Source organism: Oryctolagus cuniculus, chromosome 6, assembly GCF_964237555.1.
Source record: "Oryctolagus cuniculus chromosome 6, mOryCun1.1, whole genome shotgun sequence".
Classification (NCBI taxonomy): Eukaryota; Metazoa; Chordata; class Mammalia; order Lagomorpha; family Leporidae; genus Oryctolagus; species Oryctolagus cuniculus.
Window position 1 is genome coordinate 28,769,605 of NC_091437.1, and position 13,611 is coordinate 28,783,215.

Here is a 13,611-nt window from a genome sequence, read left to right on the forward strand (position 1 = left end):
TTTAAAAAGAAAATTTATAAAGAAAAATGGGTACAAATATCAATGTCAACAACAGAAGCTGTCTCTTGCAACAGATTGTGTAATTAATTGCATCATGGGGCAGGCACTGTGGCTTAGTAGGTTAAGCTACCACCTGCAGTGCCGGCATCCCATGTGGGCGCCAGTTCATGTCCCAGCTGCTCCACTTCGATCCAGCTCTCTGCTATGGCCTGGGAAAGCAGTAGAAGATGACCCAAGTCCTTGGGCCCCTGTACCCTCGAGGGAGACCCAGAAGAATCTCCTGGCTCCTGGCTTCAGATCGGTGCATCTCTGGCCATTGCAGCCAACTGGGGAGTGAACCAGTGTATGGAAAACCTCTCTCTCTCTTCTGCCTCTCCTTCTCTCTGTGTGTAACTCTGACTTCCAAATAAATAAATCTTAAAAATAAATTAATTGCATCATTATAGGGATGATTTAAGATTGATCAGTTGAAGGTTAAATAAACATTTCTCTAGCCTTTTTAAAGATTTATTTATTTACTTGAAAGTCAAAGTTACACAGAGAGAGAAGGAGAGACAGAGAGAGAGAGAGAGAGACAGAGAGAGGTCTTCCATCCACTGGTTCACTTCCCAGTTGGCTGCAAAGGCTGGAGCTCTGACAATCCGAAGCCAGGACCTAGGAGCTTCTTCCAGGTCACCCACGCAGGTGCAGGGGCCCAAGGACTTGGGCCATCTTCTACTGCTTTCCCAGGCCACAGCAGATAGCTGAATTGGAATTGGAGCAGCCAGGACTTGAACTGGCGCCCATATGGGATGCCAGCACTGCATCCGGCAGCGGCTTGATGTGCTACTCCACAGTGCCAGCCCCTCTCTAACCTTTCAAGATCAGTTGCCTGCACACCATGAAAGCTAAGTATTCATGTGTGATTTTGAGGTGTAACAATATATCTGAGACTTTATATCTTTAATAAGAATGGCATAATTCATGTATACCTATGCTTTCTCTGAAAATAATTAGCTGTTAGGACACTAATATATTGTTGGGTCAAAGTTAACATTAAAAGGAAACTCAAGAAGTAAGTGGGCAGAAAATCTACATTTCCCTTGAGAACATTTGGAGCTTGAGAATCGGAACCTCCATGTAGAGGAGAGAATCAAAGCCCAGCAACCTGAGCTTGCAGAAAGCCCTCCCATTAACAAGCATGGATCACCACACTCTCACAGTGAGCATGAACTAGAAGTTGGTGATTCCTTGGAATTTCAGCCTTGAACTTGATTTTTAACTTTAAACTTGTTTTAAGGTGATCATTCTCAGGTAGTGCTTCCAGGTCCTGTCAAAGTTAAATGAAGATCTTCTATGAAAGAAGTTTTATTCACTCTAAACCTCAAATTATTCACGTAACTAATTTTAATGTTATTAACTTCAATAAAGTAAAAGATAACTGCATATACACAAGAAAACATGACACTATGAATGACAGCCAGCAGAAGAAAAAGACCCACAAAAATAAACTTGGAAGCGCTTCAGATAGTGTTGTTATCACAGTCTCTTTATGCTAATCCTTTTAACGGAACTAAAACCAAACAATGTATAGAGAATAAAAAATTATGATCGATTAGAAAAGAACAAGATACAACTCCTAGAAATGGATGCAGAAGAGATGGTTAGGAACATAGAGTAAAAGGTTCTGGCACATACTTAACCAGAACTCCAGAAACAGAGATAAAAAAGATTGATCAGAAGCAAACCTTGAAGAAATAATTACTAGGAGTTTTCCAGAATTCATGAAAAAACATCAATGAACAGATTCATTGACAACCTAAATAAGCCTAACATGATAGATTCAAAAGATATGTGGGATTGGTACTGTTTCACAGCAGGTTAAGCCCACCCCACCCCCCCCCCCCATGGTGCCAGCATCCCATATGGGTGCTGGTTCTAGTCCTGGTTGCTCCTCTTCCAATCCAGCTCTATGCTGTGGCCTGAGATAGCAGTGGAAGAAGGCCCAAGGTCTTGGGCCCTTGCACCCATGTGGGAGACCTGGAGGAGGCTCCTGGCTCCTGGCTTCGGATTGGTGCAGCTCCGGCCATTGCGGTCATCTGGAGAGTGAACTAGCAGATGGAAGACCTCTCTATCTCTGCCTCTCTCTGTAACTCTTTCTTTCAAATAAATAAATAAATAAATCTTTTTTTTTTATCTGTTTTTTTTTTTAAACAAACCCAAGCTTCTTTTAGTCTATAATTTATTATCTTTCTTAAAGGACTTCCATCACCAATTGTTCCAATGAATTCCCCAATTTATCTCTGCAACCAAATCATTTCCTTCATTTTTGTAATAGAAGATCATCTATGTGCTATTTATGTGTATGTCCTATGCACACCTCAAACTTAACATATTTTCAGTTAAAATTTTCCCTTTCAAAACTAAATATATCTTCTCCAGCTCCATATCTATTTCTCTCCCTTCTCTTCCTGTATTTACTCTATCAGCTAATAGCACCAACACTCAGTTCCCTAAGCCTGAAAATGAAGTACATTTACTTCATTTCCTTCCTACCTTACTCTCTCTATGTCTAATCTGCCACCACACTTCATGTTACTTTGTCATTCCAATAAAACCCCATGGCTGCAGTTCTAGTTGAAGCCACTCTCTTTAGCAGTTTTACTACAATAACTTCTAATCAGTCTCCACTCTTGACCTAAACTCTTCTTTAATGTTAACTTTGAAACAAGATGATCTTTTTTAAAAACAACAAAAAAAGCATGAACTTGTCACTTTACTCTTTAAAACCTTATGGGCCGGTGCCGAGACTCACTAGGTTAATCCTCCGCCTTATGGCGCCAACACAGCAGGTTCTAGTCCTGGTCGGGGTGCTGGATTCTGTCCCAGTTGCCCCTCTTCCAGGCCAGCTCTCTGCTGTGGCCAGGGAGTGCAGTGGAGGATGACCCAAGTACTTGGGCCCTGCACCCCATGGGAGACCAGAAGCATCTGGCTCCTGCCTTCGGATAGGCGTGGTGCGCCAGCCGCAGCGCGCCAGCTGCAGCAGCTATTCGAGGGTGAACCAAAGGCAAAGGAAGACCTTTCTCTCTGTCTCTCTCTCACTGTCCACTCTGCCTGTCCAGAAAAAAAAAAAAAACTATGATCATCTTCCATTCCTACTGGTGTAAGTCCAAATGCCATGGATGGGATGGCACACAAAATGTTTGTATATCTTTCCAATTTCAACTCCCACTAATTCTCTCCTTTTGCTGTGTGCCTCAGCCATATTGAACTTTTTCAATTACTCCAATTGAACTCCAATTGAATTGATAACTCCAATTCTCTCATTTTGGATTCATGCAATAATATTTTAGTTTGGAAAATATCCCATGCCCAGTCTTCATTTGAATTATTTTTACTTTTCATATATCAATATAAAGAACATTTCCTCTAGAAAAGTCTTTCCTATACTTCCAAATTCAGGTTAGATGTCCCTCACCTATAGTAGGTGAACTTATAGTTCATCTACTATAAGTAGTAGCATGAACTTTCCCTGCCACGGTATTCATTATGTACTATTTTTTCTCTAGCCCTCTTTCATGGAAGGAACTATATCCGTTTACTATTCTAACCCTAATACTTATCACCATGCCTAGCACAAAATATTTGCTTAATAAATTTTTGCTGAACAAATTAAAGAATCTCCTCTGGAAAGCCTGGGTCTGCAAAGTGATGAAATGCAGTTTCATAGTCAAACTGGGGTCTAGTCTGTTTGACTTGATTACATTGTCAGAAGCTTTACTCATAATTAGCACTATTTTCTGTTTCTGTCTGGTAAGTCTCCTACAGAGTATTTCTAAATTACTTTTACTCGTCTACCTAACCTGAAATATCCAACCTCCCCAAAACAACTATCTGCATATACCAGGTTCAATTTCAAGTACATGCCTCATTCTTACTGCCTTTTTCTAGGAGTTTTTGCTGATAGCTTTAAAACAATAAAGCTTCTGCTTCCCATCTCTGATTTCCCTGAAAATCTCTTGCTTATTAAGTCAACTACATGTAAGAGTTTTATTAATTATCTTTAGTTGTTTAGTACATTGTCTTCACAGAAAGATCATGACTTATTTGAGGCAGGGACCATATTTTAAACATGCTTTTTACATCCACCGCAACTGTAGTAGATCGTGGTTTTTGTGTTAAAGACTGAATCACACGCCAAAAAATGCAACTCAGAAAACAATATGAATATAGGAAAAAACATAATTTAAATTAATAAGCACACAAGATAAATTAGTATTTTGCCTCAAATTTATTAGTTTGTCTAAAACCTTAAAATCTGCAGAGTCGCATGGTGGCGCTGCAGGATAAGATGGTGAAATGTTTTTAACAGCAGAAGGTCTGGTTTCCCCTTAAAGCGTGGAGCTGAGAGCGTTGGAGAAGCAGAAGAGGGCCTTGGAAAGGAAATGTAGAGCACAAACCCTCGAAATCAGGATTACAAATCTGTAGGTTTCCAAAGGTCCTGGCTGATGATGAGAGGAGCAATTCCAAGAGCTGCTAGAGATTTGGTTTGAAAGGTTTCTGAAGAAAGACGTTTGGCTACGCAGCCATGGAGCTGGGAGAGGGAAGCTCCCCACCGATCAGGCAAGTGCTGCTTTTCTTTGTTTGCCTGGGAGGGTCTTTGGTGTGTTCTGAGACCTGGAGCTATTCAGTGGCAGAGGAAACAGAGATTGGCTCCTTTATAGCTAACGTGGTGAAAGACATGAGTCCCAGCACGGAGGACCTCGCTGCACGGAGGGCCAGAGTGATTTTTGACAGCTATAAACCTTATTTGCGTTTGGATCTGCAGACTGGCAACTTGCTGGTAAATGAGCGACTGGACAGGGAGGCACTCTGTGATATCATTGAGCCATGTGTATTGCATTTCCAGGTATTATTTGAAAACCCTTTGCAGTTTTTTTGGGCTGAGCTTTTGGTCAAAGACATCAATGATCATGCTCCCACCTTCCTAGACAAAAATATACTTCTAAAAATCTTAGAAGGTACTACTTCAGAAACCTCATTCCCAATGGATAGTGCTCAAGATTTAGATGTAGGAAAGAATGGTGTCCAAAATTATACAATAACCCCCAATCCTCATTTCCACCTTAAATTGCAAGACAATGATGATGGCAGTAAATACCCAGAGCTGATACTGGATCGACCTCTAGACCGTGAAAAGGAGCCAGAGCTTAGTTTGATGCTGACAGCCTTAGATGGTGGGTCACCGCCCAGGTCTGGGACTGCCCTGATTCGCGTGGTGGTCCTGGATATCAATGACAATGCCCCTGAGTTTGAGAAGCCGGTATATGAAGTTCAGGTGCCAGAGAACAGCCCTGTGGACTCCTTGATCATCAAGGTGTCCGCTTCAGACTTAGATGCAGGGATAAACGGAGAACTCTCCTATTCGTTTTCCCACGTCTCCAGAGATGCACGAAAAACATTTGAAATCCATCCGATTTCGGGTGAAGTTCATTTAAAAGCACTTCTAGATTTCGAGACAATTCAGTCTTACACAATTAACATTCAGGCCATTGACGGTGGAAGTCTTTCTGGAAAAGCAACCATTTTAGTTCGTGTTGTAGATGTGAATGACAACCCACCAGAAATAGCCATGACGTCCCTCATCAGCCCCATCCCAGAAAACTCTTCACCTGAGATGGTGGTCGCTGTTTTCAGTGTTCGAGATCCAGACTCTGGAGACAACGGAAGGATGGTTTGCTCCATCCAGAATGACCTCCCGTTTCTTTTGAAGCCAACTTTCAAGAACTTCTACACCCTGGTAACTGAGAGCCCGCTGGACAGGGAGACCAGGGCCGAGTACAACATCACCATCACCGTGTCCGACCTGGGCACGCCCAGGCTGACCACCCGGCACCACGTCGCGGTGCAGGTGTCCGACGTGAACGACAACGCCCCGGCCTTCAGCCAGGCCGCCTACACCCTGCTGGTGCGCGAGAACAACAGCCCCGGGCTGCTCATCGGCTCCGTGAGCGCCAGCGACAGGGACGCGGGCGCCAACGCGCAGGTGACCTACTCGCTGCTGCCGCTGCCACAGCAGCCCGACGTGGCGGCGCTCGTGTCGGTGCACGCGGACAGCGGGCAGCTGTACGCGCTGCGCGCGCTCGACTACGAGGCCCTGCGCGCCTTCGAGTTCGGCGTGCGCGCCGCCGACCGCGGCTCCCCGGCGCTGAGCAGCGAGGCGCGCGTGCGCGTGCAGCTGCTGGACGCCAACGACCACGCGCCGGCCGTGCTGTACCCGCCGGCCAACGGCTCGGCCGCCTGCCCGGAGCTGGTGCCGCGCGCGGCCGACGCGGGCTACCTGGTGACCAAGGTGGTGGCGGTGGACGGCGACGCGGGCCAGAACGCCTGGCTGTCGTTCGAGCTGCTCAAGGCCACGGAGCCCGGGCTGTTCGGCGTGTGGGCGCACAGCGGCGAGGTGCGCACGGCGCGGCCGCTGAGCGAGCGCGACGCGCCCAGGCAGCGGCTGCTGGTGCTGGTGCGCGACCACGGCGAGCCGCCGCTGTCGGCCAGCGTCACGCTGCACGTGCTGCTGGTGGACGGCTTCTCGCAGCCCTACCTGGCGCTGCCCGAGGCGGCGGCGGCGGCCGAGGCGGCGCGGCCCGACTCGCTCACGGTGCAGCTGGTGGTGGCGCTGGCGGCGGTGTCGTCGCTCTTGGTGCTGAGTGTGCTGGCGCTGGTGGCGGCGCGGCTGTGCGGCGCGGGCGCGGGCGGGGGCGCGGGCGGTGTTGGTGTGGGGGCGGGGTGTGCGGTTGGCGGCGGCGGAGGCGGCGCGGGTGCGGAGGGCCGCTTCCCGGGGCCGCTGCTGGACGTGAGCGGCGGCGGGACGCTGTCGCACAGCTACCAGTACGAGGTGCGCCTGACTGGCGACGCTGGGACCGGGGAGTTCAAGTTCATGAAGCCCATTAGCCCCAACTTCCTTTCGCAGGACAGTTACATGGAGAAAGCTGCTGCTTTCTGAAAGGATTATGTTCAATCAGGGAATTATTATTATGCTAAACGCTTAGAATTACTCCATTTCTTTTATATTTTGTTCACTATAGAGCTCTTCATTTTGGCAACTTCATTTTCCTAATGAGCTTTGAAACCTCAGTGAGTTTTCTATTTTTTGTGTTCCTTATGTGTGAAAAAAATGAGAGCTGTTTCATTTTTGTTCAAGATTGAACCTCAAATAATTTACCTTTCATTTCCCCTTCAATTTTAATTGCATACTAGGCCTAATCGTATTTTTCTGGGTGTTCTGGCTGTAGGTTCTTCCACCAAAACAGTTTTCATATAATTTATAGTGTTGCTATAGTGGAAAATGCATGATATGAATAAAGAACTAATTGCTTGTTACCTTGTTGGATTGGTTTTTAAGATATTATCTAAGTTTTTTTTTTAAGCTTAATGTTTCTATTCTACTTCCTTGCCATATATTGCAGAGAATTTTTGCTACACTTAGGCATTTTCCTTCATAAATATTTTGTGAGCTGTATATATTGCTGGTAGATATTGGTTTATTATTAAGATAAGTTCAGGCCGGCGCCGCGGCTCACTTGGCTAATCCTCCACCTGTGGCGCCAGCACCCCGGGTTCTAGTCCTGGTCGGCGCGCCGGATTCTGTCCCAGTTCCTCCTCTTCCAGTCCAGCTCTGTGCTGTGGCCCGGGAAGGCAGTAGAGGATGGCCCAAGTGCTTGGGCTCCTGCACCAGCATGGGAGACCAGGAGGAAGCACCTGGCTCTTGGCCTCGGATTGGCGCAGCGCGCCGGCCATAGTGGCCATTTGAGGGGTGAACCAACGGAAGGAGGACCTGTCTCTCTGTCTCTGTCTAACTCTGCCTGTCAAAAATGAATAAATAAATTCAAAACATTGTTTGGTTTAAGATATTTCTCCAAGCTGTTCCTTTCTTTTCTGAGATCATCCTTTTACTGCCTAATACAGGCAGTCATTATCAAGATGTTTATTTCATTTTACTTTGCCTCTCCTGTCCATTTTTTTTTATTGGTTGTGTGACAGACTCCTAAATAAAGCTGGATCAGTCACATTCTCCAAACTCTTAAGTTTATTGTCGATAGAGTTCATCTAGTTTTTCCTCTTGACTGCTTGTAACAAGGAAATAGATGCTAAGGACAGAGTTGAGATAGTCATGCTTATACTCCTGCAAGATGGAAACATAGAAGGGCTGAGAGAGGGAGGCAAGGAAAGGAGGGAAAGAGGAAAGGGAGTAAAAGGAGAAGGAATAAGGAGTGGAGGGGGCAGAAGTGTAGAAAACAACAGAGAGTAAGATAGCTGCCTGGTTCTAAACCCACTAGTTCCTGATTGTAGTTCCTCCTAAATGCCCAATGTCTAGTTGCCCTTGTGTTCTACAGGAAGTCTTCAGGTTCCCAATAGTACAATTACTTTAACCTGTATTGGAGGAGCTTTCTTGAGACCAAAATAGATATGAAAGACATATACAACCTTGGCTACTCATAGCTCATCAAATTATAATATTTTATTGTATGTTTCTAATATTAATGAATAGAATATAGGATCACAAGCTTAGTGATACCTCATTCTAGTAAAGGACTTTATAACAAAATTTAATTTTATGCATAACTGATGAGGTCTTCAGACAGATAAATGTTAACAAAGGGATTTGTAGAATGTCATGTTAACTTGGGGTTCCCTCATTATTTTACCTTCCCCAAGATTACTTTTAAAAAGTGGAACTGAAATTCTTCTGGTTGTAGCATTTACTTAGGATCATTGTACCCTCCTTTATCAGACTCTGTCTTTTAGAAATTATTTACTAAGCTCACTGTGAATGGTATTATCATTCAGTGAAAAATTTTCAGGCCTTATAAATAATCCTAATTTATATATAATATGGGTAGTTTCTGATTTGGGTTACAGAAACAAGTATTATTTGATTGACATATACTCTAGTACTAAAGATCTCATGAAAAATTTTCAGTCTTCTTCCAAGTCTAGGGTCTTACATCTTGGGAAAAAATATGTCTGAGAGATGAAAAGAAGGGACTAAAAAACCAACTTTGATCCACTGACTTGCTGAAACAGGTTCCAACTACTACCCCACTAATATGAAAAAAATGCATGGGTATTCAGGGCACATTTTCTTAACTCCATAATAAAGAACTTGGATCCATGACCAAGATTTTTCCATAAGAAAAACTGCCCATCAGATTTTAACTGTAACCATCATCTTCTCATATTTTGAAATATTAAATAAATTTGTTTCACTATGTGGAAGGAAATACTCTAAAGTACAATATTGATTTTAGTGATTTGTACCTTAATGGAATTAAACCAGTAAGAAACACAATGCTTATAATTGGGCCATGTTAAGTTTTTACAGGTAGTGAGATCATCAGTGTGCCATAATTCATGACAGTGTCTATTATTTAAGTGATATTATTAAAACACTAGCTGGGGACAGCATTGTGGTATCCTATGAGGATGCCAGTTCAAGTCTTGGCTGCTCCACTTCCGATCCAGCTCCCTACCAATGCATCTGGGAAGGCAGCAGAGGATGACCCAAGTACTTGGGCCCCTGCACCCACGTGAGGTGCCCTGGCTATTGCTGCCACTTATGGAGTGCACCTGCAAATGGAGGACCTCTCTGTCTCCTCCTTTCCCTGTAGCTCTGCCTTTCAAATAAATAATTAAACCCTTAAAAATATATTAGGTAAAGTTTGGAACCACTGGAAAGACCCCTGGTCTTCTCCCTCCCAAGATGTTTTCCCCTACCTTAGGAGTAAGGCAATTTCAGTTCTATGTGAAGATGCCAAGATCCCGAGCTGTCCACAAAAAGGCATGCGAGTTGTTTAGTAAAAGTGAGTTCAGAAACTTCCTAACTGGGAATAAGTTTAATCTTTAGATTGATCTTACTTTCTTCAGAACTTTCTTTTTCACTCCAGCTTCAAGTTTTATCTCTGTGACCCCTTTTCAGGATCTCAGTGAATTTCAGCTGAAATGCTGTGTATCTTAGCTTTAGTAACAGATATCTATGCTCTTGAGTAATTGTTTTTTGGATAATGGAATGAGTTAATGTAACAAGCTTACACAATATCTACATATAAGTTATCCACAGTTCTTTGAACTGTCTATTGAGTGCCCAACACACCAATTCTATTTGGTCTGTCAAATGAATTTGTACTCTGGAAATATTTTCATCCACTGTGTTAACAGTAACTTAAGAGTTCAATGGTGTGTATTCTTTCTTTAGGAACTGACTGATAACTGCACACTTTTTCTGTGCACTTTCCTTAAAGCACTTAGTATTCAACATTGCAGACATAAGTTTCATGAAGTCAGAAAAGAACCTTGTATTCACAGTAGTTGGTACAGTGCTAGATGCAAATAGGAAACCAGTATTTCTTGAACAAATAGGTAAGATACTTGAAAAGGTTCATGGAAACTTGAATTAAAAGAAGTTTATTTTGACGTTTTTTCCAAATATGCATCTTCTATGAAGTTTTTCAAGATTCCACATACTAACTTTGTACTTGCCTCATTTCCCAAAGTGTCTGGTCATAAACCACCCCATAAATATAACCCGTGGGTTTTTGCATAAATCTAAGTGAAATACTCCACGGTTTGTTGCAGTTAACAAGTTAGACTTACATACAACACATGGTGGCGCTATAGGCTAACATTAAAGAGAAACAGCACAGAGGAGGGTTACTATTCCGGCAGCCATTAAGTAGATTTGCGTGAGAGAAGAGGCTTTATTAACCCCAAACTGCATCGGGCAAGGACTGAGTCCGAGAGCAGAGTACAGACAGGCATCCGGATCCTAAAGTCTTTGGTGTTGGAGAAATGGGGGCTGAGATGGACCGCTTTCCTACTCTAAGGCAAGTTCTGTTTCTCTTTGTTTTGCTGGCTCAGACTGTCGCAGAGCAGAAGGTTTATATTATTGCAGAAGAAGCAGACAGCGGTTCTTTTGTAGCTAACCTAGCTAAGGACCTAGGGCTAGGGGTAGGAGAGCTGGCTTGGCGAAAGGCTAGGGTCATTTTTGACAATAACAAAAACCATTTTCAGCTGAACCTCCAGACTGGCGATTTGCAAGTAAATGAGAAACTGGATCGGGAAGAATTGTGTGGCTCTATTGATCCTTGTGAGCTGCAATTCCAGGTGTTACTGGAAGAACCCTTGGAGGTATATCGGCTTAAACTTTTGGTCAATGACATAAATGACAATTCCCCTGTTTTCCTAGAAGCAAAAATGATTTTGAAAATCATGGAAAGTACTCTTCCAGGAACTGTATTTCCCCTAAAAACTGCACAAGATTTAGATGTGGGCATCAATAACATTCAAAACTACACCATCAACCGCAACTCCCACTTCCGTGTTCTCACCCGCAATGGTGGTGAGGGCAGAAACTACCCGGAGCTGGTTCTGGACAAAGCCCTGGATCGTGAGGAGCAGACTGAGCTCAGGTTAACGCTGATGGCAGTAGATGGGGGAGCTCCTCCCAAAACTGGGACTGCACTGGTCCTCATTGATGTCTTGGACGTCAATGATAACGCCCCCGAGTTTGCACAGCAGCTGTATCAGGTGCAGGTTGCAGAGAACAGCCCCATCGGATCTGTCATTGCCACTGTTTCCGCTAGAGATCTGGACACAGGGATTAATGGTGAAATATTCTACTCATTTTTTTATGGTGATGAAGAGATTTCCAAGACATTCGCAGTTAATGAACTCACGGGAGAAATTAAAATAATTAGGATGTTAGATTTTGAAAACATTGTGTCATATGAAGTGGATATTAAAGCATCTGATGGCCTGGGCTTATTTGGAAAATGCACTGTCATAATACAGGTCCTGGATATCAACGACAATGCTCCAGAACTGAAGGTGGCTAAAGTTGTAAGCCCTGTCCCCGAAAATGCCCCTGTAACCACGGTAGCACTTTTCAGTATTCGAGACCGAGACTCTGGGGAAAATGGAAGGATGGTTTGCTCCATCCAGGACGATGTTCCATTTACGCTGAAATCTTCCGTGGAGAATTTCTACACTCTAGTAACAGAAGGACCCCTGGACAGGGAGACCAGGGCCGAGTACAACATCACCATCACCGTGTCCGACCTGGGCACGCCCAGGCTGACCACCCGGCACCACATCGCGGTGCAGGTGTCCGACGTGAACGACAACGCCCCGACCTTCAGCCAGGCCGCCTACACCCTGCTGGTGCGCGAGAACAACAGCCCCGGGCTGCTCATCGGCTCCGTGAGCGCCAGCGACAGGGACGCGGGCGCCAACGCGCAGGTGACCTACTCGCTGCTGCCGCCGCCACAGCAGCCCGACGTGGCGGCGCTCGTGTCGGTGCACGCGGACAGCGGGCAGCTGTACGCGCTGCGCGCGCTCGACTACGAGGCCCTGCGCGCCTTCGAGTTCGGCGTGCGCGCCGCCGACCGCGGCTCCCCGGCGCTGAGCAGCGAGGCGCGCGTGCGCGTGCAGCTGCTGGACGCCAACGACCACGCGCCGGCCGTGCTGTACCCGCCGGCCAACGGCTCGGCCGCCTGCCCCGAGCTGGTGCCGCGCGCGGCCGACGCGGGCTACCTGGTGACCAAGGTGGTGGCGGTGGACGGCGACGCGGGCCAGAACGCCTGGCTGTCGTTCGAGCTGCTCAAGGCCACGGAGCCCGGGCTGTTCGGCGTGTGGGCGCACAGCGGCGAGGTGCGCACGGCGCGGCCGCTGAGCGAGCGCGACGCGCCCAGGCAGCGGCTGCTGGTGCTGGTGCGCGACCACGGCGAGCCGCCGCTGTCGGCCAGCGTCACGCTGCACGTGCTGCTGGTGGACGGCTTCTCGCAGCCCTACCTGGCGCTGCCCGAGGCGGCGGCGGCGGCCGAGGCGGCGCGGCCCGACTCGCTCACTGTGCAGCTGGTGGTGGCGCTGGCGGCGGTGTCGTCGCTCTTGGTGCTGAGTGTGCTGGCGCTGGTGGCGGCGCGGCTGTGCGGCGCGGGCGCGGGCGGGGGCGGGGGCGGTGTTGGTGTTGGTGTGGGGGCGGGGTGTGCGGTTGGCGGCGGCGGCGGCGGCGCGGGTGCGGAGGGCCGCTTCCCGGGGCCGCTGCTGGACGTGAGCGGCGGCGGGACGCTGTCGCACAGCTACCAGTACGAGGTGCGCCTGACGGGCGACGCTGGGACTGGGGAGTTCAAGTTCATGAAGCCCATTAGCCCTAATTTTCAGGATGCTTTCAGTAACTTGGAGGAAAACTCCACATTTGTTAGTGGTCTTGGATACAATTAGCAAACTATTGATTTTTCAGAGCATTTTAGGTAAGGAATAGATGGGTTTTTTCCCTGTTAGTTTTCTATTAACCTTTTGTTTTTGTTGTTGTTCATATGGAAATCCTAGTGTTTGCATCAGTTTCCTAGTTAGGAGTTTATAGATCTTATTGGATTGTACCTCCACAGCCTCTTATCTTTTATTTTGAAGGAGACAAATGGATTTTCAACCTTATTTATTACTGAAAAGTCACCAATATTAGTTAAATTTATCAACTTTTCAACGTCCCGTTTGGAGATGTTCCTAGTGCCATTCTGTGATTGTCGTCTAGGAACTTCAGAATTCCGGATGCCTAAAATACAAGCATGATGTTTTGAATGA

At 46.2% G+C, this 13,611-nt stretch overlaps 2 protein-coding genes across 2 annotated transcripts; both read left to right on the forward strand.

The window, feature by feature from the left end:
* Positions 1-1,139: 1,139 nt before the first annotated feature.
* LOC100350982 (protocadherin beta-18) lies at positions 1,140-7,357 on the forward strand. Its single transcript, XM_070076225.1, has one exon. It carries the CDS (start codon positions 4,568-4,570, stop codon positions 6,977-6,979), a length of 2,412 nt encoding a protein of 803 aa, XP_069932326.1. The 5' UTR covers positions 1,140-4,567; the 3' UTR covers positions 6,980-7,357.
* Positions 7,358-8,193: 836 nt separating this feature from the next.
* Positions 8,194-13,608, forward strand: LOC138850162 (protocadherin beta-15-like). The gene is made up of 2 exons (XM_070076223.1): positions 8,194-13,280; positions 13,441-13,608. The coding sequence occupies exon 1, from the start codon at positions 10,822-10,824 to the stop codon at positions 13,249-13,251; it is 2,430 nt and encodes an 809-aa protein (XP_069932324.1). The 5' UTR covers positions 8,194-10,821; the 3' UTR covers positions 13,252-13,280; positions 13,441-13,608.
* Positions 13,609-13,611: the final 3 nt, after the last annotated feature.